Source organism: Molothrus ater, chromosome 9 (genome assembly GCF_012460135.2).
Source record: "Molothrus ater isolate BHLD 08-10-18 breed brown headed cowbird chromosome 9, BPBGC_Mater_1.1, whole genome shotgun sequence".
In the NCBI taxonomy this organism is placed as follows: Eukaryota; Metazoa; Chordata; class Aves; order Passeriformes; family Icteridae; genus Molothrus; species Molothrus ater.
In genome coordinates, this window is record NC_050486.2 from 29,461,635 (window position 1) to 29,485,314 (window position 23,680).

Here is a 23,680-nt window from a genome sequence, read left to right on the forward strand (position 1 = left end):
GAGGTGTCTCAGCAAGCTTAACCCAAGTCCTCTCCTGGCTCTAAAGCACCTCCCTGAGCAGTACCAGAGTAGGATGAAGTCCCAGCCAGTTGTGCAGGACTCTGCTGCTCTTTTGCTCTGGATTCATGGGAGTTTTCCACTGCCAGAAGCATTGAATACCTTCAGAGGCAGAGGTTAAGCCTGCTGGGGAGAAGGAGAACTTCAGTGCTCTGATGGTTCCCAGACCCTCCTCACCTGCTTCAAAACCCTCAGGTTTTGATAGGCTAAAGTGGTTCTGCTCTTCCTGACTGATTTCAAACATTGCTGGGAAAAAGGGAGAATCTCCATGGCAGTTCCAGTGTCTGGGAAGGATGGAGAATTTAAAACCCAGAAATATCCCAAGAACAGAGGGGTTTTACATAAACATCCTACACTGCAAGCTGTCATATTCAGGTATAGCTTGGGAGGTCCCTCATATCTGTACTATAAGAAGTTCTGAATGAAATACTTCTGCTTGTAGCAGGGTTTGAAGGTGAATTAGTGGCAAAGTTGTGAGATTTTTCTTAGCTCCTTGGAGCCCTGCAGAATTGCTCAGTGAGATCAGACCAGAGGAGGGACCTGACAAACCTCTGGAGATTGCTTTGCCAGTTGTTTAAAACACAGGGATTTTTTGTTTTGTTTTGTTTAATGTGCTGCCTAATCTTGATTATCTTATATCCAGAAATATATAAATGGAGAAGATCCCAAAAATGCAGTACTAAGCTGTCAAGGGGGAAAACTTCATGCAAAGCAAAATCAGAATATTTGCTCTGGGAAGCAGATGAAGAGCTGGAGTAGAAGTTTGGAAGTGGGGGCTGCAGCACATGTGTGGGGATGTGTTTGAGAGGAATGTGACTAAAAGCAGAACACTTCACATACTGCACTGCAGCTTCTCCTCTGGAGCCCATTCCACACAGGGAATTTGGGTTCCATGGGTCACATCCTCAGAAGAGATCTTCTCAACCCTCAGCCCTGAATCATCATAATCATTTCTCTTTTTTAAAAAGGAAAAGCTATCTGCTTTTGCAGATTTTGCATGATGGAAGTTTGCTTTTGAGTTTGTTCTGAAAACCACTCCAGACAGCTGCACTTTTATTGGGGAGCTCCTCTTCTGCACTTGGGATTCTCCAGATGTTCATTCTCTGGAACTGAAAATGCTCATTTTCGTTTTCCTCTGGGATATCTAACCTAAACAGGGATACTGAATTTCTTCTTTAGCCCATCATCTTTTCTTAAGGGAAAACAGCTTCTGTAGTCTCACAGAAAGCAGTAATTCAGAAATTATTGAGGCTTTGGGAACAAAGGCATTAAATGACACACGGAGATCAGAGGAGGGGGCTGATGCTGTGACTTCTGTGTTTTGAGGCAAGAAGGGGAGGAATTAATGTTCACCTTGAGCTTAGGATGAAACTCTGCTGGGAAGTGCTCTGGGTTGGGTGGAAAAATGGATGTTTGCCCTCTCTCCCAGTCCAGAGTGTCCTGCAGGAGCTGGGTGTTGTAGTTGAGATGGAGACAATACAAATACACTCCATTTTCAGAAGGGTTCAAACTGTTTTTATTATGCGATGCATGCTTTTTATATATTCTTACAAAACTCAGAAGTTTGCACTTTACTCATTGATCATGAGAGACAAAATGTTTATTGGAATAGGCAGTTGCAGGTTTTTCTTATTTATTCTCCTTTCTTGATTCCTATATCAACAACCTCAGTAGAAAATTCTTTCAGGGGTGAACATGGATCCTCTTATCAAACTCCTCTCTGGCTCTCAGAAGTCACAGTAAAACCTGTTCCACATTGGGCACTTTGTGTGCTGAGGTGTGGGAGAGCAGCAGGGTCATCCCTGCCGCAAGGACAGCAGGACAGGCACCCTCCCTGTGTGGTACAGACACCCTCACAGCTCATCACACTGAAATCCCTGGTGTTTGGTGTTTGCAGAGAGCCCCACAGTGATGCTGTCTGCAGGCAGCTTCTCCTCCCCCTACGAGCACCTGAGCCAGCCCGAGACCAAGCGGATGGTGGAGCACTACACGGCCTACCTGAGCGACAACACGCGCCTCATCGCCAACCCCGGCCTCAAGGTGGGCACAGCCCCCGGGGCTGCTCTGCAATGCCCAAACCCCAGCACTTCACACTGGGAGGGACCTCAGAGCCCATCCCATCCCATCCCATCCCATCCCATCCCATCCCATCCCATCCCATCCATCCCATCCCATCCCTGCTATGGATGCACCTTCCACTAGCCCAGGGTGCTCCTGATGCCTTGGGATTTTGGCTTTTCTGTTTTTCTGTATTTGTGATCCTGCAGTTCTTTAGTGCACAGCTCAGAACTCCATGTTCAGTGTGAGCTGCTGCTGTCCCATTTTGGGCAGACTCAACAATTCCTCTCCAGGCCTGGCAATCAGGGACTCCTCACTGCCTCAGGCCCTGAGAGATGGAAACAAAAATGAGTTGGGGGCAGCAAACTTGGGGTGAATGACTTCATTACCTGAAGCTGTAATTGGAGGATTAATCCCCAATATGCAAATGGGCCAAACTTATAAAAGTGTGAAAATTTCTGACCCATGGTCCATTTTGTGTGCAGCCCCTGGGGGCTTTGTCTACCCTAAAGGTACCTGAAGGCCCTTCAGTAAATAGAACTGCTTTTTATTCCCTTAATTTTGTCTGGCCTCTGTTTTTAGGTAAGCCCCAAAAAAGGCATCACCCCAACCTGGCCTTGGACACTTCCAGGCATCCAGGGGCAGCCACAACTTCTCTGGACAGCCTCACCCTCCCAGCCTGGAATTCCATCCCAACAACTGATCTAAGAGTGGAGAGAGGAGGGGGCCAGAACTTTGTTGAAACAAACACTAGAAAAGTTAAAACCACGCTAAGTTCTTAGCAGAAGCACCTTGTTGTTCCTAGGCATACAACTGAGAAATCTCTATTTTCTGTGCGAGAAGCACAATATTTATATTTACTCCCAGTTAAGAAAAGCCACAGAGATAACACCACCAGTATTTCATTCTAATAATCTGCTTGGAATGTCTGGTGTGAGAAGCCTTGAACCACGTAATTGAGCCGAGATGATCCCCGGTGGCTCTCGGGGAAGCTTTTATTATCTTGCCATGCAAGGGCTGCAGGAACCCTGCCAGCTCTGCCTTTGTTTTGCAGTTCTCTGTCAGGAATGAAGTAATGGCAACCAGTCACGGCACGGATGAATGGATGACCCAGATGGAGATCAGTGGTCTCAACAGTTACATTGTCAGGCGTTACATAGCAACCCCCAATGGGGTGCTGCGCATCTACCCCGGCTCCCTCATGGACAAAGCATTTGATCCCACCAGGAGACAATGGTGAGTTTTTAGGGTCCCTTCAGCAAAGCTTTGAATCATCTCCCAGGGCAAGAAGGGAAATGTTTCGAGTTGATTTCGGTTTTGGAGTTGATTTCGTAGCCTGTGGGTTGTTTGTTTTTTGTTGTTTATTTTTTTTTTAATTTAGTTAAAAATGTTTTCAGTGTGGGGAAAAAGTTCAGAGCCTAAATGTAGTTCAAGCATTTATTGGTTGTAATTTCAGGCCTTTTTATTTGGTGGGGTAGTTGGTGTTTCATAGCCCAGCTATGGCAGATGGGGACATAAATATTCAGAAAATGAGCATCCCCTTCAGGGATTAGCTAACTCAGGAGTGTTTGAGCTCCTCGGGCCCTTTTTTGGTTGTTCATATCCGAGCCTTTTTGTTTGTTTGCTGTGGGTTTCCTCACTGCTTTCAAGGAGGGATTAATTATGCAGCAGCATCTGATTTGGGCAGAGAGCTGGGGACATTCCAGCTGGGAGCAGGCTCTGGGTGTGCTCCAAAGGCTGGGATCTGCGGGAAGGAGGTGCTGCCACACTGGGCAGGACACAGATCCCAACCCTGTGGCTCTGCAGTGCTCCTGGCAGCTCTCCTGCCCCGTTTCCCTGAGGTTTGTAGTGGTATGGGAAGGAGGTGCAAGTCAAACACTGGGAGTAAAGCAGAAGTGGGTTAAGCTGCTCATGGGTCGGTGCTCTGGGTAGGGAGAAGCAAAGTGGTCACTTTTTCTTACAGAAAAGTGTTGCCAAAAGTTTTATCAACTTTGCTATGACAGTTTTACCAACTGTCCTATGACTGTGGCTGATTTTATGCCGATGGAAGTTTTAAGAGGTTGTAATTTATACTCACTGTCTGATATTTCTGAATTTTCTTGGCTCACTTCTGTTTTTTTCTCCTCAGTTTGCAGTATAATCATTTTGCCAGGGTTGAGTTTGAGACTTTGCTGGCACCAAGTCCTGCATTGTTCTGGGGGAAATGTCTGAAATTACATTAAATGTGCTCTGTGCAGAAGTAAACTGAGCTTTTTTAATGCAGCTGGATCTACTGGGGGACCATTTATTGAGCCAGTCTGGGTTAGTTTGGAGTCCCAGTTGTGTTTAGGTACTTGTTTAATATTAAAAACCAATAATTTGGTGCCTGTTGTTCACAGTGCCCAAAATTCGGTGTTATTTTGGGAAAGTCGGGGATTCTGTCTTGAAGTTACAGACTTGGGCACTGATTGTGAGCATTTCTTTTGGCTTCCCTCAGGTACCTGCATGCAGTGGCCAATCCAGGACTAATCACCTTTACTGGGCCCTACCTGGACGTGGGAGGGGCTGGATACGTGGTGACCATCAGCCACACTGTGCATTCCTCCAGGTGAGGGGCTCTGGGGCTTTGGGGCAGGCAGGAGGACTCTGAATTACCAGAGCTGGGTGACTCTGTGTGCTCCAGAACTGAAAACCAAAGCTGGTCCTAAAGTGCTGCTGGTGAAATGTCATCTGAAAAAAAAATGGGGCATTGAAACACTGGGAGAAATCCAATTTATAGGAATATGTGAATTCTGTGGTTTTACTGGTAGAGGAGTAATAACAGCATATTTAAAAAAAAAAAGGATTGACTGGTGGGAAAGTGCTCCTGGATGAACACGAGGTGGGATGTCCCAGAATTGGGAGGAGGAGAGGGATTGCTCTCCTGAGGCACTTTGGGCAGTGTTCCCTCTCTGCTGGAAGTTCAATCCTTCTCCATCAGGACTGCCAAGCTCCCCATTTCCTGGAGTCCCCCACACCTCCACCTGGGGGGCTTTAAGGAGCAGGGAGGTGTTTGGAAGGGACTGGAGGCCACAAAGAGGGTTAAGGACAGAGCTTTCCTTACTCCAGGAACTGGGGAGCTCCTCTCCTGGGCTGCTTCAATCCAGCACTTCTGGGTTTCCAAAGCCTATGAAACTCCAAGAGCCCTTCCAGGATTGCTGGGAGCAGACTGGAGTGGGAGCAGCAGGGCCAGGAGCTGGGCTGGATGATCCCTGTGGGTGCCTTCCAGCTCAGGATAGTCCATGGTTCTATGAAATGACTTTTTCCTGGAGGACCAGGCTGTTGCTGTTCCAGCTCCCTCCTGGCCAGGCCCCAGGCTGAGGCCAGGATTAGGGATGCAGGATGTTTAAAGGAGCCCAGTTTATAAAACATGGACCTAACCTTGCTGTCCTGAGCTCTCCAAAATTCCCAGAACAGCAGTTACCTGCCCTGCTTTTTACATGGAGTCTCCCCCAAGCTCCCTCCCCAAGAGCCCAGCAGTACCAAGGGAATTCCAGTGCTGTACTGGGAACCAGGAACCCCAAAGCCAGCAGGGATCAGGACGTGGCTCCTCCACTCTGCCAGAGATTCCCCTGCTCTGGGTGGGATTTCTCACCTCTGCCTGTGTGTTCTGGCAGGAGCATTTGCAGCCCCAGCCCCTGCGTGGTGCTTCTCACAGAGGAATTTACTTTGGGGAAACACTTCTGTAAGGAGAGAAGTGCAATTAATCAAAATTCTGATTTTTATCTAGCAAGGGATGGTTTACTCAGCTCTAAGAACTTAAAGCTCCTGTGGGTTATTAGAACATGATTAAAGAGCAGTTAAACAAAGTTTGGCAGATGTGAGTGTGATTCCTGGGTAAATATGACCTCTGAAGCTCACAGTCACATGTGGTTATAATCCCCAAAGAGGCCTGAGCTCCAAATCCAGAGGGGTGGGGAGGAATCTGTGGAGTTAAGAGGAATTTTGGCATTAGGGACTGCTGGGAGGGTTTAAATACCCACATCAGGGCAGCCAGAGCTGACACCTCTCATTCCCATTTTATGTGTATCTTATTCCTTTTTATGGAGGCTGGGAAGAGAAGATTTATGCCTGATGTGGTTTAATGCAGTTGGCATCAGCAAAGCAGGAGGATTTAATGCTTGAAAATGAAGCTAAAATATTTACAACATCCTAATGGCTTTATGTCTGTTAGGACAGAGCAGAACTTCAGAGCTCGATGCCTTGTCACACATGAAATGTGTCTGTGCTGCTTCACTGCCATCCTTCCCTTCCTCCTCCAGGAAATGTGAACAATAAATCAAATGCAGGTTTTAAAAATCTGTATTCATCTGTCTACAAATGAGATTTGACTGCATCTCCACTGCACCTCTTTGAAAAGCAAACAAACCTCAGCCCAGTAAACAGAGCTGGGTTTCCATGGAGCAGGGGTGGCCAGAGCTGTTTGTGCAGCCCAGCTGGGCCTTGCAGCATCTTCATTTTTTTCCTTTTTCTAAATATTTTCATTCCTCTCTTCAGAGACTGAATAAAGGAGAAAAGTGAATTTTGAGGAGCAGCAAGTCAGAGGTGTAAGGTCCACATGGGTGCAAATCCCACACCCTTGAGCTGATCCTTTTGTGTCCTGCAGGGGGGAGAGGGAACTGTCTGGCTGTGGCCTCTCAGTGCTACTGGGAGCACTGGGGTGTTAGGAATGGAGGAAGGACAAAATGCAGCCTCAGGCTGCTGCACACCACCACCACATCACAGGGTCCTTTTCATAACCTACCCTAAGAAATGTTATTTTCTTCTCATTTTCTGCCTGCCATTCACAATCACTCCCACACTCCGGAGTTTCAGGGATTTAGCTCAAAGTCTGGCACCTTCACATTCATTCCTCCTGCTGGGGGCTGAGCAGAGGGGGTTCAGGTAACTCCTTCAGCTGGAGAATTGGAGAATACAAGGGCTGCATCCTCTCTTTGTTTGTGTGGATGGGGAATTTTTAATCCTAATTTCTGTCGCTCAGGATTCAATGTCTGTAGGTGGTGGGGGCGTGTATGGGGTGGGATTCACTCCTGGGCTTCTCCTGTGCTGGCTGTACAAGGGGTAATTAAAATAGGAATTATTATTATTATTACCCTGAATAAAGATTATTTTTGATTATTTATAATTTTTTCCCCTTTCCCCTCACTGCAGTGCTCAGATGTCCTCAGGACACTCCGTGGCCGTGATGGGCATCGACTTCACCCTCAGATATTTCTACAAAGTCCTCATGGACCTGCTGCCAGTTTGTAACCAAGATGGGGGGAACAAAATCAGGTAAAAATAAATAAAATATTTCTTTTCTTTAACCAGATGACCCAGAGGACATTTCCAACTTAATTTCTCCAAGGATTCTGTTACTTTCAGTGTGTGTTCTCTGATTTCCAGTAGAACTTGTGCTTGTCCTTCTCATAAAGATTATGTGGATGTTTTTGTTATTCCAGATCAAACTGCCATCAGCTAAATAAACAATCTGCAGGATTACAAAAGCAGAAGATAACAGATTTGATTTGATTTTTTTTGTTATATTTAGACTTCTTTGAAATTCTGGGTAGAAAAAACATTCCTTATTAAATGAACACACTTCCCAGTTCTCCTGTTTGTTTTAATTTAACCTATTTAGTTCCTGTGAGCGTGTAAGAATGATACAGGATCTCAGTTATTTTAACTCCAATTTTTCAAATACAACTTTGGGATTTTTTTCTCAGAAATCCATAGCACAGCCTAGGCAGAAGAAGTCTGATTTCATCTGGAGTATCCAATTTCAGTCAGACCCCTGGGTATCTTAACTGTTCCTTTTTTGAAAAATCCTGTGGGAGTGGGATAAATTCTGGTTCGGATCCGGAGTAACGTGATCATGTGGTTTGGGCATTGCTGTTGGTTCCTTGTTTGTTTTTAAACCTTAAATTTGGGAAGGGAAGTGGTTTTCTGTCGTCCTCCCAGTTCTTTTCTGGTTTGGGTATTTTTCTATATATTTTATGGCATATAAAAAAAACCAAATCAGGATTTCTGGTTTGGCATCACTCCCTCCCAGTAAAAAACTGCTGCTGATCAGCAAGGTCAGATGCTTTTTTCTGTTCCTGCATTCCCCAAATGAGGAATTTGGAGGATATTTTTCAGACCATTCTGATGCAGAAATTGGATCCAATGTTTCCAGTCTCGATGTAAACGCAGGTGTTTGGGGTTTTGTAGTGTTATCTCTCCTAAGCTTTTCCTGTCAGGAAAAAGAGCAAACACCACATCTCTGTGTGGATTTCTAATGGAAACCCCCCAAAAACTCCAAGTTTGTACCCCTGAAGAGCAGAGAGGCTTCCCCTGCTCTCTGTTCCCCCCGAGCTGCTGTGGGTACCTGACACATGCCATGGGAATCCCACTGAAAGCTGCTCCAGCCCCAGATCCAGCCGGGTCCCCGCTGTGCCAGGGCTGTGGCTGCCACCCTGCTGAGCTTTTGGGAACATCAAGTGGGGTTTTAACCTCTCCCTGTCCCCTCCGTGGCCACCGAGCCCCTGATGTCGGTGCCACCCCGGTCCTGTGCCTTCCCCAGCGCTGCCGTCTGTGGCCATGGAAACGGGAGAGGGAAAAAGGGAAAAAGGGATGGATTGAACTCCCTGGATTCTGGATTGGGACACAGCTCCAACATGGGAAGAGCTGAAAAGGGAGAGGAAAGCTTGGGAGGGCTGGGAGTGGAGCAGGAGTGATTTATCCCCCACTCAAATCGAATTCTGAAGGGGGAGGGCATTAAAGGAGAGTGTGAAATCTCTCTTTAATTAGCCACATAGTAAATTAATAAGCCATTAAAGCTTTCCAAGTTCATTAGGCTCTGTTCATTTCTGGCTCTCCCCCAATCAGACAATGCACTGATGGCTTTTCCTTTCTGGTTTTAATCAGCTCTGTTTTCAACTCCTTGATGGCCCTGGCTCTCTGGAGCAGTAACAGATGGAAAAGCTTTGGGGAAATACCCAACACATTTTTAAGGACATTTTTCAGGAATTTCTTTCATGGCCCTGTTAAATGGAAACCTTTAAAAGCCCTTTAAGACCATGTTTTATTTCACCCCGTTGCCCTGAAGCCCGAGGAGGTCTAACAGGAGGCTCTTGCTGTGTTTTGGGGGCAGGTGCTTCATCATGGAGGACAGGGGGTACCTGGTGGCACATCCAACCCTCATCGACCCCAAGGGCCACGCGCCCTGTGGAGCAGCAGCACATCACTCACAAGGTCTGCCTGCTTTCCCTTGCCTTAGCCCACACCTCTCATTCCTGTCTGGGTCTGATTCCAAAGGCATCAAATGCTGCCTTTCCCCCTTAGGAGCCTCTGGTAGCAAACGACATCCTGAACCACCCCAACTTTGTCAAGAAGAACCTCTGCAACAGCTTCAGCGACAGGACCGTGCAGCGCTTCTACAAATTCAACACCAGCTTAGTGGTGAGCGTGGTTTCTCTCTGATTTGGCTTTTGAGTGCCTTTGCTTGGGTTGGGTTTCTCCTGGTGGAAACACAAGTCCCTGCCAGGCTCAGCAGCTGGGGCTGGGAGCCAGCCTTCCATGGGGATTGGCCTCTGTTCCCCTTCTCCAGACACAAACAGAGTCCCCTGACATGCAGGGGTTATGGATGTGAGCCCTGGCCAAGTGTGGCTTCTGTCTGCGGGTCTCAGCCAGCACCAGGGGAAGAAGGGCAGTTTGCTGCTGCTGGGTGAGGATTTTCCAGCTATAGCTGGGATGTGTTGCTTTGGATCTGAGCTGACCTCTGGCTCCAGCTCTGGCCAGTGTCACATCCTCCTGTCAGATCTCTAATAACTTATCTTTAGGTGTCCAAATAAATCCATTTACTGGTGAGCATTCCCAGCCTGTCATTTGTGAGATCGAAATCTCTGGGGTCCTGCACACTCTGTGCTCTCCATGGATCCTGTGTGAGCTTCCCCTCATGAGGAGTCTAAACCAGGGGCTGTCATCCCTCACAGAGCCACAGATCCACCCTGCCAAAGTCCCTCCACAGTGATTCCAAAGCTGCTACACTGTGGGAGAAGATTGGAAAATATTTGCAAGTCATGTCAGAATACATTGATTTATGTCAGGTTGGCTTAAACATTTTCCCCACACTTGAAATGCCAAGTGGGAAGTGTGATGTTGGGAAGGAAATTGTGTAGGACGGAGCAGAAACTTGTAGAAAGGATCAGGAAGGAATCTGCAGGAGCTGGGCAGTGCTGTGGTGGCTTTTCCTAAGGCTCAGGAAGTTTCCAGCACGTGGTGGTGGCTCCCATCAGAGCCTTGGGGAGGTCACTGAGAGCTTGCACCGTGGGGATGGGTCAGGAGTGCTGGGAAGGAGTGAAATGTCACCTCTGCTGCCACATCTCATTTTCACAACTAAGGCAATTCCCTTCTACCTTCAGCAAAGCCTTTTCACCCAGAAGTATCGGGGTGGCAAAACTTACCCACTCCTTAATCAGCCTCTGTGTTGTGAGGGTGGCACTCCCTCACAAAGCTCCTGAGGGGAGCCGCCAGTTCTGGAAGCTGTGGCAGAATCCGTGTCCCCTCAGCTCTGTAGGATCCCTGGGGAAGGGAAGAGTCCTCAGCTCCCTAAAAGAACATCTGACACCACTGACACCTTGTTTTTTGCCCAGGGTGACCTGACCAACCTGGTGCACGGCAGTCACTGCTCCAAGTACAGGCTGACGAGGATCCCGGGCACCAACGCCTTCGTGGGCATCGTCAACGAGACGTGCGACTCGCTGGCCTTCTGTGCCTGCAGCATGGTGGACAGGCTGTGCCTCAACTGCCACAGGTGACACGCTGCCTGGCCTGGGACACTGCTGTCCTCAGCCCTGCTCTGAGGCTCAGACAGCACAGCCGGTTCATCACTTCATTCGGGGTGAAATCAGGGAGAGTAAGAGTGCTCTGCCTGTGCCCCTGTGAGAGGTGCAGGGTATCTCTGCCAGGCTGTCTGAGAGTTTAACCCAGGGGAGTTTGGGTGGGCAATGCTGAAAGACACTGAGATCCTGTGGCTCAAGAGCAGTTACTGTGAGTGAGGTATAGAAATTCCTATGGTGTAGAAATTGCCATGATTTTCCACGGATTGGGGGGTTTTCATTGAGGGGATCCAGGAGGTTCTGCCCACACCATCCTGAGGTGTTTGTGGCACTGCCAGGAAGGATCCCTACATCCAAACGTGAGGGACTCCCTGCTTTTGGGGTTCCAGGGGTGGATCACCCTCAGTCCTGGTGCAGGGCAGAGCAATCCCTGTTCCTGGGGAAGGAGCAGAGTCGCTGCACAGCCTTTTCCATGGGAACTGCTGCTCCAGAGCTGCAGCACCATGGAGTTGAAATCCCAGAGGTGTCTGATGGGTTTTCCCTGTGCTTTGTGCCCTGCAGGATGGAACAGAACGAGTGTGAGTGTCCCTGTGAGTGCCCACTGGAGGTGAACGAGTGCACTGGGAACCTGACCAACGCTGAGAGCAGGTGAGAGCCAGGACACTGCAGGAATGAACTCCCTGTTGGTCCTGCTGAGATGCCACAGGCAGGATTTTCAGTACAGTGAAGCAGATGACATGCAGGAGGTGAAGATGATTTGAATGGACTGTGCTCTGAGTGCTCTGTTCTTTGCTGCCATGCAGGAATCCCAGCTGTGAGGTGCACCAGGAGCCAATGACTTTCACAGCCATCGATCCCAGCCTGCAGGATGCACTCCCCCAGTGCATCAACACCCAGTGCAACCAGAGGACAGAGAGTGGGTAAGGTGGCCTTCCCCACCCCTTGGAATACTCTCTTGTGGAAATAATCCAATGGCAATAGCTCTGCTTTAAATGTTTCAAAGAAAAAAAAAATAGAGGGGGAAAAAAGCATGATGCCAGAATGAGGTTCTACTCCTGGCACTGAGGGCTCATTTTTGCTCGTTATGGGCAGCCTCCAGGGACCTGAGATTGGTAAAACACACCAAGCTCTGACCAGGCTGCCCAAATCTTTTCTTCTTTCTTCCAAATGCTGCAGAGAAAGGCTGGAACTGCAGCCAGACTTCACCACACTGAGAAATGTCTTATTGGAGGAGTCACAAGTAGGATTCTCCCTTTGCTCAGGCTGAGTGGTGGAGGAAAATACCAAAGCAGACAGAGTTGGAAAAGGGATGCTGGAAATGCAGCTTCCCTGTGTAACTTCCCTTGTGGTACTCGAGCACTCCCATGGGATTTTTCCTGGCTAAACTCACATACTTGAGGGTCTACAGATGCTCTTGGCCTCTCCCTGTCTCGTGGCTCTAACCCAGACTGAGCTTTGCAGAGGAGAGGTGTTAAGCTGGAAAGTAACCACGTCCTACTTGGTTGTTGGCATGCAGGGATTGCTTTGGAGTGCTGGACTGCGAGTGGTGCATGGTGGACAGCGATGGGAAGACCCACCTGGACAAGTCCTACTGTGCCCCTCAGAAGGAATGCTTTGGTGGCATCGTGGGAGCCAAGAGTCCCTATGTGGACGACCTGGGAGCAATAGGTAACTCTGCCTTTCTGAGCTGCTGCTGCTGCCTTCAGCTCTTTGTGTCCCAGAACATGCAGCAGGTTCTGCACATATCATTTACCTCTAAGCCAGTGCTAAATCAGCATAAAGAGTGCACCAGGCAGCAAAGACATGGTGAATATCCCCTTCTGGAAAATCCTGATGTGGAGCTGAGTGTAACTGTGCATTCCTGTCTTCTCTCTGAGTTCCTTCTCCTATTCCAAATGAGCACAGTCAGGTATCCAGAAACCTTTGCAGAGCTTCTCCATGTTCCATATTGTTGATTTAACCCTTCCTGCACCTCTCTGAGTTCCTTTTCCTATTCCAAGTGAGCACAGTCAAGCACCCAGAAATCCTTGCAGAGCTTCTCTATATTCTATATTGTTGATTTAACCCTTCCTGCACCTGAGTTTGTTCTCTTCTCCATGTTCCATATTGTTGATTTAACCCTTCCTGCACCTCTCTGAGTTCCTTTTCCTATTCCAAGTGAGCACAGTCAGGCACCCAGAAATCCTTGCAGAGCTTCTCCATGTTCCATGTTGGTTTAACCCTTCCTGCAAAGCATTCATGGTGTTGTTCTCCCTCTGCTTTGTCCCTTTTGCTTTAGGAGATGAGGTGATCACCCTGAACATGATCAAGAGTGCCCCCGTGGGCCCCGTGGCTGGAGGCATCATGGGCTGCATCATGGTGCTGGTGCTGGCCGTGTACGCGTACCGGCACCAGATCCACCGCCGCAGCCACCAGCACATGTCCCCGCTGGCAGCACAGGGTGAGCTCCACTCAGGGGCTGGGGATGGAAACAAACCCAGCAGCACGACTAAACTCAAAGGAAAAGCAGTCCCAGAGCTGCCCCCCCCCGGTGTTGTTGCAGTGTTTCCCTGGTTTTAGTCTGGTTGGAGCTGCAGGGAGCGAGCCTGGCGCAGGGGCTGTGTCTTGCTGCCCTCTCCTGGGTACAGCCAGAGCTGCTGCTGCTGCCCAGGGAGCCTGCCCAGACCCAAAGGGAGATAAGCTAAGCTTTGCCAGAGCTCAGACACTAATCCCAGCTTTCTGCAGCTCGGCCCAGCAGATCCATCATGTGTTTATTTTGTGCAGCTGCTGGGAGTGACACACTTCTCACCCCCTTTTGCCTTGGGTTTGGCATGTGTCTTCTTTCACTTGTGTTTCCTTGTTCTGGTCCATGTGATGTTCATGGAATGTCTGTGCACAGAGAGATGAAAGGACTGAAGTCTGAGAGGCAAAATTGTGCTGGGAGCAGGGATACTGGTATAAAGATAAAGATCCAGAGGTGAGAACACCTCCCTGGAAGTGTTCCAGGCCAGGCTGGACAGAGCTTGGAGCAGCCTGGGATAGTGGGAGGCTGGAAAAAGATGGGCTTCTAAGGCCCTTTCCAAGCCAAACCATTTTGGGAATTTAAGTGTGATCAGAGCTAATAACCTCTATATTTGATCATCCCCCAGCTCTGTTGTAAATCAGAACTTTAAGGAGTCCCTTGCAGGGGAGGTGGGATGAGGCATTTCCTGCTATCCCAGCCCCATCCACATTGGAAGAAGAGCACCCCCAGCTCAGACCAGTAACACAAAGTGTTTCCACTCTTGTTCCTGGGGTGGCAGTTGGCAGTAAGATGGTGCAGAACCTTTCTCTCACCAGCTGTATTTTCTGTTTGTAACTCTGTGTAGAAATGTCAGTGCGTATGTCCAACCTGGAAAACGACAGGGATGAGAGGGATGACGACAGCCATGAAGACAGAGGAATCAGTAAGTACCAAAAAAACTGGGGAAAAACTGTGAGATTCAATCAGCCATTTGTTTTTTAACACCCTGGATTTGAATATGTGAGGATGCCCTGTGCTGATCAGCAGTAGGAAATGAAAGAGCAATCTTTGAATTCAGACATATAGTGCACCTTTAGTCTCATGCTGAAAAATGACATTTTTCACTTTTAACAGATAATTCTCCATTGAGTGTGGAGGAGTTTTGCCCCTTACAACCCCCTGTCATGAACACTTCCAGAAATAGCTCTGATCACCTTAAAAATTGCCACTGTGACAGCACAGGGTGTGGAAAACCCTTCCTCATTTTTGGCCTTAGAAAGCAGAAGCCAAGTCTGGCAAGCATGGCCAGCAAACATGACAGTAAATCCTTTTTGCATTGATTTGGGGTGCCTGCAGTTCTCTGCCATCCAATAAAAATGGCACTTTGCATGATCCTGGTGTGCTCTAAGTTGAGCTGGTGCACCCAAACTCCAGGGAAGCTCCAGGTCAAACTGGATCCCTGGCACTGGGCCCTCACTAAAACAATACTCGAGATTTGAAGCATATCTTGCATGTACTGCCTCTCCACGTCCCTTTTTGTTCCCTTTGGAGCCCTTACACTATGGCCACGGGACCCTCAGCCCTGGCACAGCCCAGCTGAAGGCTCCTGGCTGGATGTTGACCCTTGTGAAGCCCAGCTCTCTGCTGCTGTGTGGCTGGGCAGTGCCCTGTGCAGCAGAGGGCTGCAGGCTGCTGTGCTCTGAGCTGTTTGTGTCTGTCGCAGTCAGCAACACTCGCTTCATCGCCGCCGTCATCGAGCGCCACGCGCACAGCCCCGAGCGCCGCCGCCGCTACTGGGGCCGCTCGGGCACCGAGAGCGACCACGGTGAGTGCTGGGCCCTCAGCAGGGCTGGGGGCTCCTCTCCCTCAGGACACTGGCTCTGGCATAAATGGGGGCTCCTCTCCCTCAGGACACTGGCTCTGCAGGGCTGGGGTCTCTTCTCCCTCAGGACACCGGCTCTGGCAGGGCTGGGGTCTCTTTTCCCTCAGGACAGTGGCTCTGGCAGGGCTGGGGTCTCTTCTCCCTCAGGACACTGTCTCTGGCAGGGATGTGGGCTCTTCTCCCTCAGGACACTGGCTCTGGCATAATTGGGGGCTCCTCTCCCTCAGGACACTGGCTCTGGCATAATTGGGGGCTCCTCTCCCTCAAGACACTGGCTCTGGCAGGGCTGGGGGCTCTTTTCCCTCAGGACACTGGCTCTGGCATAATTGGGGGCTCTTTTCCCTCAGGACACTGGCTCTGGCAGGGCTGGGGGCTCTTTTCCCTCAGGACACTGGCTCTGGCATAATTGGGGGCTCTTCTCCCTCAGCAGGCTGGCTCCCTGCAGAAGGAAAGCCAGAGTAAATGCTTTGCTCCTTCTGGCTTTGCTGTTGGACAGTTCTGATTGGATTTGTTCTGGGGGAGATCTCACTGGGGTCCTCAACATCCTCCTGAGGGGCAGCCCTGCTCCCTGTGACAGGGACAGGACCAGGGAATGGCTGGAGCTGTGCCAGGGGAGGGTTGGCTGGAGATCAGGAGAAGGTTCTTCCCCCTGAGGGAACTGGAGGCACAGGACAAAGGAAATGGCTTCACACTGAAAGGGAGTGGGAGTAGATCAGAGGTTAGGAAGGAATTGTCCTGCCCAGAGCAGCTGTGGCTGCCCCTGGATCCCTGGCAGTGTCCAAGGCCAGGCTGGATGGGGTTTGGAGCACCCTGGGATAGTGGAAGGTGTCCCTGCCGTGGCAGGGGTGGAATGGGCTCATCTTTAAGGGCCCTTCCAACCCAAACCATTCTGGGATTCTCTGATCTTCCATCACCTTTAAGCTGGGCACCATTAGGCTCAGGGGGTTGGGATGTGTCTCCCCTGCCCTGAGACTAAATCTCCTTAAATCTGGAAAGCTGCTAGAGGGTGTAATGCTGTTGACCCATGAGGAGGCTTAATTTATTAGGAAATGAGGAGGAGGAGGGCGAGACAAGGCAGTCTGCAAGCTGTCAGCTCTGCAAGGCTGGGGACCTTCCAGCAGACCTGGCCCAGCTCTAAGACTCTGGTTGCACTAATGGAATTGGGACAGGAAACCCAAAGGCCAAAGCCTTGGAAGGTGGATGAACAGATGTGTCCTAGACAATCTTGCTCTAGGAGGACTTACCCTGGATTTGGGATGAGATTACCTGTGCTGAGGCAGATTTGCCAGATTAATGCTCCCTTTGCTCCTTTTCTTGCAGTCCCAGCAAATCCTTCCCATCTTTTAGTCATCCTGGGTTAGCAGGGGAGCTGTCTACCTCCATCTGGAATGTGCACTGCTATTTTTAGTTTCTGTAATTCCATCTTCTTCAAAGGGCTGCCCAGGCTTCTTCCCCAATTCCTCTGTGCCAGCTCCAAGCCATGACTCAGAGCGTGGCAAATGGGAGGCAGCTTTAGGGGCTCAGCTGCTATTTTTACCACCCTCCTTTTAGGTGTCTCCAGCTGAAAACCTGAGTGAGATGCTCAGGAGCACCAGAGCTTCCTCAGCCTTTAGTCCTTTTTTTTTTGAGAAGGATTTATTTTCAACTCAAGCAAGATCTTTTTAAATTTCATTTGGTTTTGCATTTAGAGGTGCTGAGGGGGAGTTGTTTGCCCTGCAGCCTGGTCTGGGTAGTAACAGCTGATTAGGATAAATCCAGGTTATACCTTAACAGATTTTTTGGGGGTGGTATCTTTGATGTTTTGGTTTGAAATCAGTGCCAGCAATTCTGTTGTTACAAACTGTTGAACACGTGGGTGCTGTTACTGTTTGGAGTGGCACAAACCACAAATCCCCAAAGCTTTGAACCAAAGGTTCAGGCAAAGGGATCCAGTATGGACTTACAGGGGAGGATGAGTTTGTTGGGGTTTGTTGTGTTAAGAAAATTGTTTTACACGCTCTCTAAGCACCCTTTGTGTGATTCCATGAAGGTGCCCAGCCAGCCCTGGGAATTCTGAGTGGCAGGGAAAGGGATCTGTTAGAGGGTTCAGGGAGAGGATGAGTCTGTTGGGTTTGTTCTAGTAAGAGAACGGTTTTGTGCCCTCTCTAAGCACCCCGTGTTGATTCCATGAAGGGTGCCCAGCCAGCCCTGGGAGTTGTGAGCATCCAGAACTGTGCTCACTGCTGCTGTTCATTCCCAGGCTACAGCACCATGAGCCCCCAGGAGGACAGCGAGAACCCCCCCTGCAATAACGACCCCCTCTCTGCCGGCGTGGACGTGGGGACCCACGACGAGGACCTGGAGCTGGACACGCCCCCGCAGACAGCAGCGCTGCTGAGCCACAAATTCCACCACTACCGGCTGCACCACCCCACCCTGCACCACAGCCACCACCTGCAGGCCGCTGTCACCGTGCACACCGTGGATGCCGAGTGCTGAGGCCAGCACGGCCACCCCCTGCAGGCTGTGCCACTGGGGACACCATAGCTGCCACCTGCAGGCTGTGCCACTGGGGACACCACAGTCACCACCTGCAGGCTGTGCCACTGGGGACACCACAGTCACCACCTGCAGGCTGTGCCACTGGGGACACCACAGTCACCACCTGCAGGCTGTGCCACTGGGGACATCACAGCCACCACCTGCAGGCTGTGGCACTGGGGACATCACAGCTGCCACCTGCAGGCTGTGCCACTGGGGACATCACAGCTGCCACCTGCAGGCTGTGCCACTGGGGACACCATAGCTGCCACCTGCAGGCTGTGCCACTGAGGACATCACAGCTGCCACCTGCAGGCTGTGCCACTGGGGACATCACAGTCACCACCTGCAGGCTGTGCCACTGAGGACACCATAGCTGCCACCTGCAGGCTGTGCCACTGAGGACATCACAGCTGCCACCTGCAGGCTGTGGCACTGGGGACACCATAGCTGCCACCTGCAGGCTGTGCCACTGAGGACATCACAGCTGCCACCTGCAGGCTGTGCCACTGGGGACATCATAGCCACCACCTGCAGGCTGTGGCACTGGGGACATCACAGCTGCCACCTGCAGGCTGCCACAGCCACCACCTGCAGGCTGTGGCACTGAGGACATCAGAGCTGCCACCTGCAGGCTGTGGCACTGAGGACATCACAGCTGCCACCTGCAGGCTGCCACAGCCACCACCTGCAGGCTGTGCCACTGGGGACATCATAGCCACCACCTGCAGGCTGTGGCACTGAGGACATCAGAGCTGCCACCTGCAGGCTGTGGCACTGAGGACACCACAGCCACCCCCTGCAGGCTGTGGCACCGTGCACTGAGGACACCACAGATGCCACTCCAGGGCCATGGGGACTGTGCTGCTCCCCAAGGACAACCTCACAGGCTTCCCCACCAAACTGATGGGGAATCAGAGCTTTGCATTTTTACATATGGAAGGTTGGCTCTGGCCTGCAAACGTGCTTGATGAATGGACCTGCCAAAACACGGAGAAAAGTGGAGCAGGAGGCGTGTTAGACCTCCAGGAACAGGGATGGGAGTTTATCCAGCAGCTGGAGTTTGTTTGCTGAGCCAAGAGCAGACAGAGAGCATAAAGAGCCAGAGATGATTTGGTTTCCTTAACTGGAAGAGCAGGAATGTGCAGCTGGAGAGCCCAGAAGTGCCAGGCAGAGCAGGAAGGCTGCTGGCTTCTCTGCAGGTGGAGACCTCCCCGTGCCCACGTTGCTCTGCGGGACCCAGGACAATGCATCTCAAGATTTTTAAGTAAAGGATTATTTTTCTACTATTTATTGAACTTGAAACTTTGGGGGGAGGGAGGGGAGAAAACCTGTTAGGGATTCTCAACAAGTACCACGTGCATTCTGTGCTGGGGAAGGGGCTCTTCCCAGGAAAACAGCTGTTCCCTGGGAGCTGACCTTCAGCCAGTGCCCCACTCTGCAAAGGGAAAATGAAGAAGCCCTCTCTGCCTCGCTGTTTACATTAGGATTGCTTTCTTTTCCACACTTGTTTCCTGTAAATATTACAGCCTGATTTCTATTCCAGTATTGTCTTCCTATCTGCAGAGGAGAAATCCTGTACTCCGTTACTAAAATTCAGAGAATTCTGCCCAGAAACTTCTCCATCTTTATCTCTTTGCTCATCCTTAAAGGATTCCTGTGTGGAAGTAATAAAGAATTTCTTTAGCATTAGTTACCAGATAATCCCAAACGGAATCTGTGCCATTCTTCTGTTTCCTTGGACCACAAGTAGGGATAAACCAGTGTTTTGTAAAACTTGGGTTACTGTGGAAGAAACCTTGAAACCATAATGAGAAGCTGCTGCTGTTTGTCTGGAATTTTAACCTTGCTTGGTAATTCAAAGAAAGATTAATCAATGTCTACAACAAAGGGCATCATAATTATCAATATGTTTTCAATCACAGTGTTGTATTTTAGATTCACATTTTGTGATTACAATGATATCAAGCCGTTCTTGCACTGTGCATATGGTAAACATCCATTTATATGTAGGTTTTTTAAAAAAAATCACTTGTTTTAATTAATATGGTACTTAATACTGTATTATGTAAAAAATTGGTTCTTAAACAGTACAGTAAAATAACTCTATGTGTGATACCAGGATATCCCTTTATACTATGTATAAAATTAAAATCTCTAGTGAAATAAACTGTATATAAGTATAGATCTGTGAAGATTCTGAAATGATCTGCTGTGAAGATTCTGAAATGATTCTGCCTCAGTTTCCTTCTCTGGCTGAACAGGACTGAAAATTCACTCCAGTTCCTCCAGTTTTACCAACAGCCTTGAGAAATCTAAACTTTAAATATAAATGACAGTACTGAGGGAAGTTGTAAAGCCTTTTTTTAGCTGGTTGGTCATTATTTGGGAAATGACCATTTCTGGAACTGGTCAGCCACTGCTTAGAGTCACCAAAGCAAATAATTTAAGGGTTTTATTTCCTGATCCTCTCCTGAAACCTCAGTGGCTCTGGATTTGCTGTTGTGCTGTGTTTGTGCAGGATTTGGTGGAGGGTTTTGCTGAGCAGGCAGTGCAGGAATCCACTGAGCCTCTGCTTTGTGCTCTCAGAGCTCTCAGCTGATGCCCTGGGTATCAACCAGGCTGGGATTCATTTCCATTTTGGAATCCAAAGTCGTGTTGGTGCTTGGATACTGTGGGACAAATCACTTTTGATAAAATGTATCAGAAATATCAATAGCAGCCAATAATTGGAAAAAGTCATCAGGTTGAACGACAATATTACTTGAGGGGAGATGTTTTTTGGTGGTTCCTCACCTTCCCTGCCAGCAGAAGGTGCTTGCAGGGTTCTCTTGCAGCTCTGCCAGGGACACAGGAGCTTCCAGAACCTCTTGGAACAGCTCTTGGAAGTCCAACAATCAAACCCCTTTTGAATGGTTCTTGATCTGAGGGGTCTGCACAGCCCTGCTTCACTTGAAGTGATGGGGAGAGCCTGAGCTCTTGCTGGTAAAAATAATTACAGGGACAACTCTGATTTCCAGGTGTGCCAAATGCCAGCTTGCAGTGCTGGCACTGACCTTGTCCCAGCAGGAATAAATGGGATGCACTGCTAATAATGGATGGGATTGGGCTTTACAAGGAGCTGCATGAGCGCTCTTCACTTTTATTGCCTGAGTTCTGCCATGGCCTTGCCTCCCCAGCATTGTTTGACTGTATTGACTGAGGAGCAAGATCATAAAAGCAGCAATTAAACCCTGGATCCTCCTTCCTGATAAGACTTTATGGCCATTCATTTTCCACTTATTTAATTTTCCCAACTTAGTTGTGGTAATTTCCTGTAGGTTTTCTTTCATTCTCCCAACCACAAAAAAAAGGTTCTTTTAAAGTGAAAATGAGCATTGCCTTTAATTTGTGTTCATGAATTTTAAATTGACTTGATGCTTGCAGTGTTTGAGATCTGCCAAGTGTATGGATTTTCCTATATCCAAGGAATGAATCATGGAGAAGCATTTCTTTGGGCAGAATATATTGATTGATTGAAAATGCATTAAGATTTTTTTTTTTTAATTTATCTATGCTATTCCCTGGCTAAAAAGTGGGATTTGCAAAGCCTGGTACAGTTTACCCGTGAACATTTTATAAGGCCACTTAAGCCATGAAATATTATCTTTATCCTTGCCCTTGGCAAGGGCAGGGAGGGGAGGATGGATGGGAATTCAGGAGACGTTCACATGCAGCAGGACTTGTGACTATAACTGGGCAAAGGGAGATCTCTCAAAGGCTTTTTTCTGTCAAGTGACCCAGAAATGGGCAAGAGCACAGAAAGTGGATTTGTCAGAGGAAAAACTATGGGAGTAAGCTGGCAGCAAATATGGAAAAGGAGAAAAAACTAGGATGCAAAAGTCCTGGATCCAAGAGAGTGCAGGTAATCCAAAAGGCTGTTGGTGAGTTCCAAGATGAATTTGCAGCGTTCCCAGCTCTTGGCTGCCCATTTCAGTTGTTTGTAAAAGAGATTCCCAGCTATGGCTGGGGTTTTCAAAGGAGCCTGCTCTGGGCTGTCAGTGATGTTTGGAATATTAATTCCTGCAGCAGTTAACTTGGGAACCATTGGATTGTTTTGCTGTACAAACCCCTCTTTGCCAGGGAGCCTAAGAGGGAGAAAGGAACATCAGTGCCATGGAATATTTCATATTCCTGCCTGACAGCCCTTGGGCTGATGAGAGGTGATGATTTTGTGCTTTGTGCTCTGAGCTGAGCACGGAAGGACCTTGGCCCAGAAGGACTGGCGTTCCTGGAGCCAAGGCTGCAGTGGAATTTGGACACTGCAGTCCAAGAGTGAAGTTCTCCAAGCCCTGCCTCGTTAGTGAGGTGCCAGGCACAGCTGGGGTGAGTGCCAGCCCTTGCTCAGAAGCACTGCTGGGTCCTCCTCGGGAGAAGATCCCATGGGATCACTGACACCCCTGTGGAACAGCCCTGCTGTGAGCAGAGGGGTGAGAATGTGATGGCAGAGGCAGAACACACCTTGGATCTGGAGCTTTTCTTCAGCTCAGAGTGGCTTCTTCTAAATCCTGTGGAAAAAATGATCCCTGGGCTTGTTTGTGCCTTAGGAAGGAGCAATCCTGGTTTGCTCTGGTTTGTTGGAGGTTTTTGGAGCTGGCACTGGCAAATCCACCAGGTCAGCAGTGCCCTAGCAAGTGCCCTCTGCTGGGACAGCAGCAGTGGCAGCAGGGAAGGGACCCTGCTGGCCAAGGGCACGGGGCAGAGGAATCCCTCCACCCCAGCTTCACCTGGCTCTGGCACAACTCCATGGAGAAAGGGAACAGCCCCACAAGTCAGCACTTTGCACAGGAAAAAAATGCACTTTGCAGGAAAAAATGTGCAGGGAGGTGTTGGCAAGGTCCTGGCAAAACTGGTGGTCTTTCCTTAAATCCAGTTGAACCATCAGACTGCCAAGGATTCCCAGCTGGGCCAACACTGATGGATTTTTCCAATTTTAAAACTCTTGCACTGCACCGAGGTAATGAAATTGGGCAGACACCCCGAGATGGGCTGGCACAGGAGCAGGAAACTGGGAATGCAGTCAGAGAGTTTAATATCCTTCTTTTCACTCCTCCAACATTCTGACACTTCCACAAAATTGCTCTCAATATCCATTCTCTTGGCATAATTCATGCAAATCGCATGCAGGATTAAAGGTTGAGTAATTAACATGATCTAATTGCTGCAAAATAATAATAAAAACCTCCTTAATCATTTATTTCTATTGCAGCTGAGCCAAGAAAATCTCCATAAACAAGACAAAAAAACCTCAGCCAGGGAACCTGGAAAACAGGAAGGGGATGGATTTTTTCACTCTGAACATGGAGAAATCAGGCACAGCACGTTGGGTGACAGTTCCTATGGAAACCTTTTATAACTGAACAGCAGAACATTTGAAAGCCTCATAAATTTTTTGGGAATGTTTCTCTTGTGTTACCTCCTTCAGGCCAGTTTTCCATATTGAACACATTTTTTTCCATGTGTAACTGGTTTTTAAGGACAAAATATTGTGGGGGTGCTGGAAATTGCAGGCTCTGCTGGCAGAGAGAAATCATGGGCTGGTTTATCTTCTCCAAACAAATTGCTGGTCCCATGCCTGCTCCCTCCCAGTCCATCCCAGCTCCTCAGCTAATCTCAGCAAATTTCCTCCAGGTTTATAATTAGCCAGATCCAAGGAGCAGGAATGGAGATGTATGGATTCACCCTATGGAATGCTTTCACCCCCAGCATGAGGATTGCCCCGTTTTGTGGTGGTAAATGATTTTGTAATTCCCTGTGAATTGTCACTGTCAGTTTCCAGTTCCTAGAAAATTGGTGCTTTTAGGGAATCTGAGGCTGATTTATTTG

General features: G+C 49.0%; 2 protein-coding genes across 2 annotated transcripts in view; both read left to right on the forward strand.

Annotated features, from left to right (window-relative positions):
• Window positions 1-20,000, forward strand: part of CACHD1 (cache domain containing 1) — a 92,228-nt gene extending 72,228 nt beyond the window's left edge. The window contains 15 exon segments of the mRNA XM_036387673.2: window positions 1,955-2,097; window positions 3,170-3,351; window positions 4,592-4,702; window positions 7,285-7,407; window positions 9,245-9,314; window positions 9,316-9,345; window positions 9,436-9,552; window positions 10,746-10,906; window positions 11,493-11,579; window positions 11,735-11,851; window positions 12,448-12,599; window positions 13,210-13,371; window positions 14,279-14,356; window positions 15,137-15,238; window positions 17,535-20,000. Coding sequence (XP_036243566.1) covers window positions 1,955-2,097; window positions 3,170-3,351; window positions 4,592-4,702; window positions 7,285-7,407; window positions 9,245-9,314; window positions 9,316-9,345; window positions 9,436-9,552; window positions 10,746-10,906; window positions 11,493-11,579; window positions 11,735-11,851; window positions 12,448-12,599; window positions 13,210-13,371; window positions 14,279-14,356; window positions 15,137-15,238; window positions 17,535-17,773 — 1,874 coding nt within the window. The 3' untranslated portion in view covers window positions 17,774-20,000.
• A 285-nt stretch (window positions 20,001-20,285) lies between these two features.
• Window positions 20,286-23,680, forward strand: part of RAVER2 (ribonucleoprotein, PTB binding 2) — a 37,596-nt gene continuing 34,201 nt past the window's right edge. Inside the window, exon 1 of the mRNA XM_036387675.2 lies at window positions 20,286-21,719. Within this exon, the coding sequence (XP_036243568.1) occupies window positions 21,666-21,719 (54 nt within the window). The 5' untranslated portion in view covers window positions 20,286-21,665. The remainder of the gene's footprint in view (window positions 21,720-23,680) is intronic.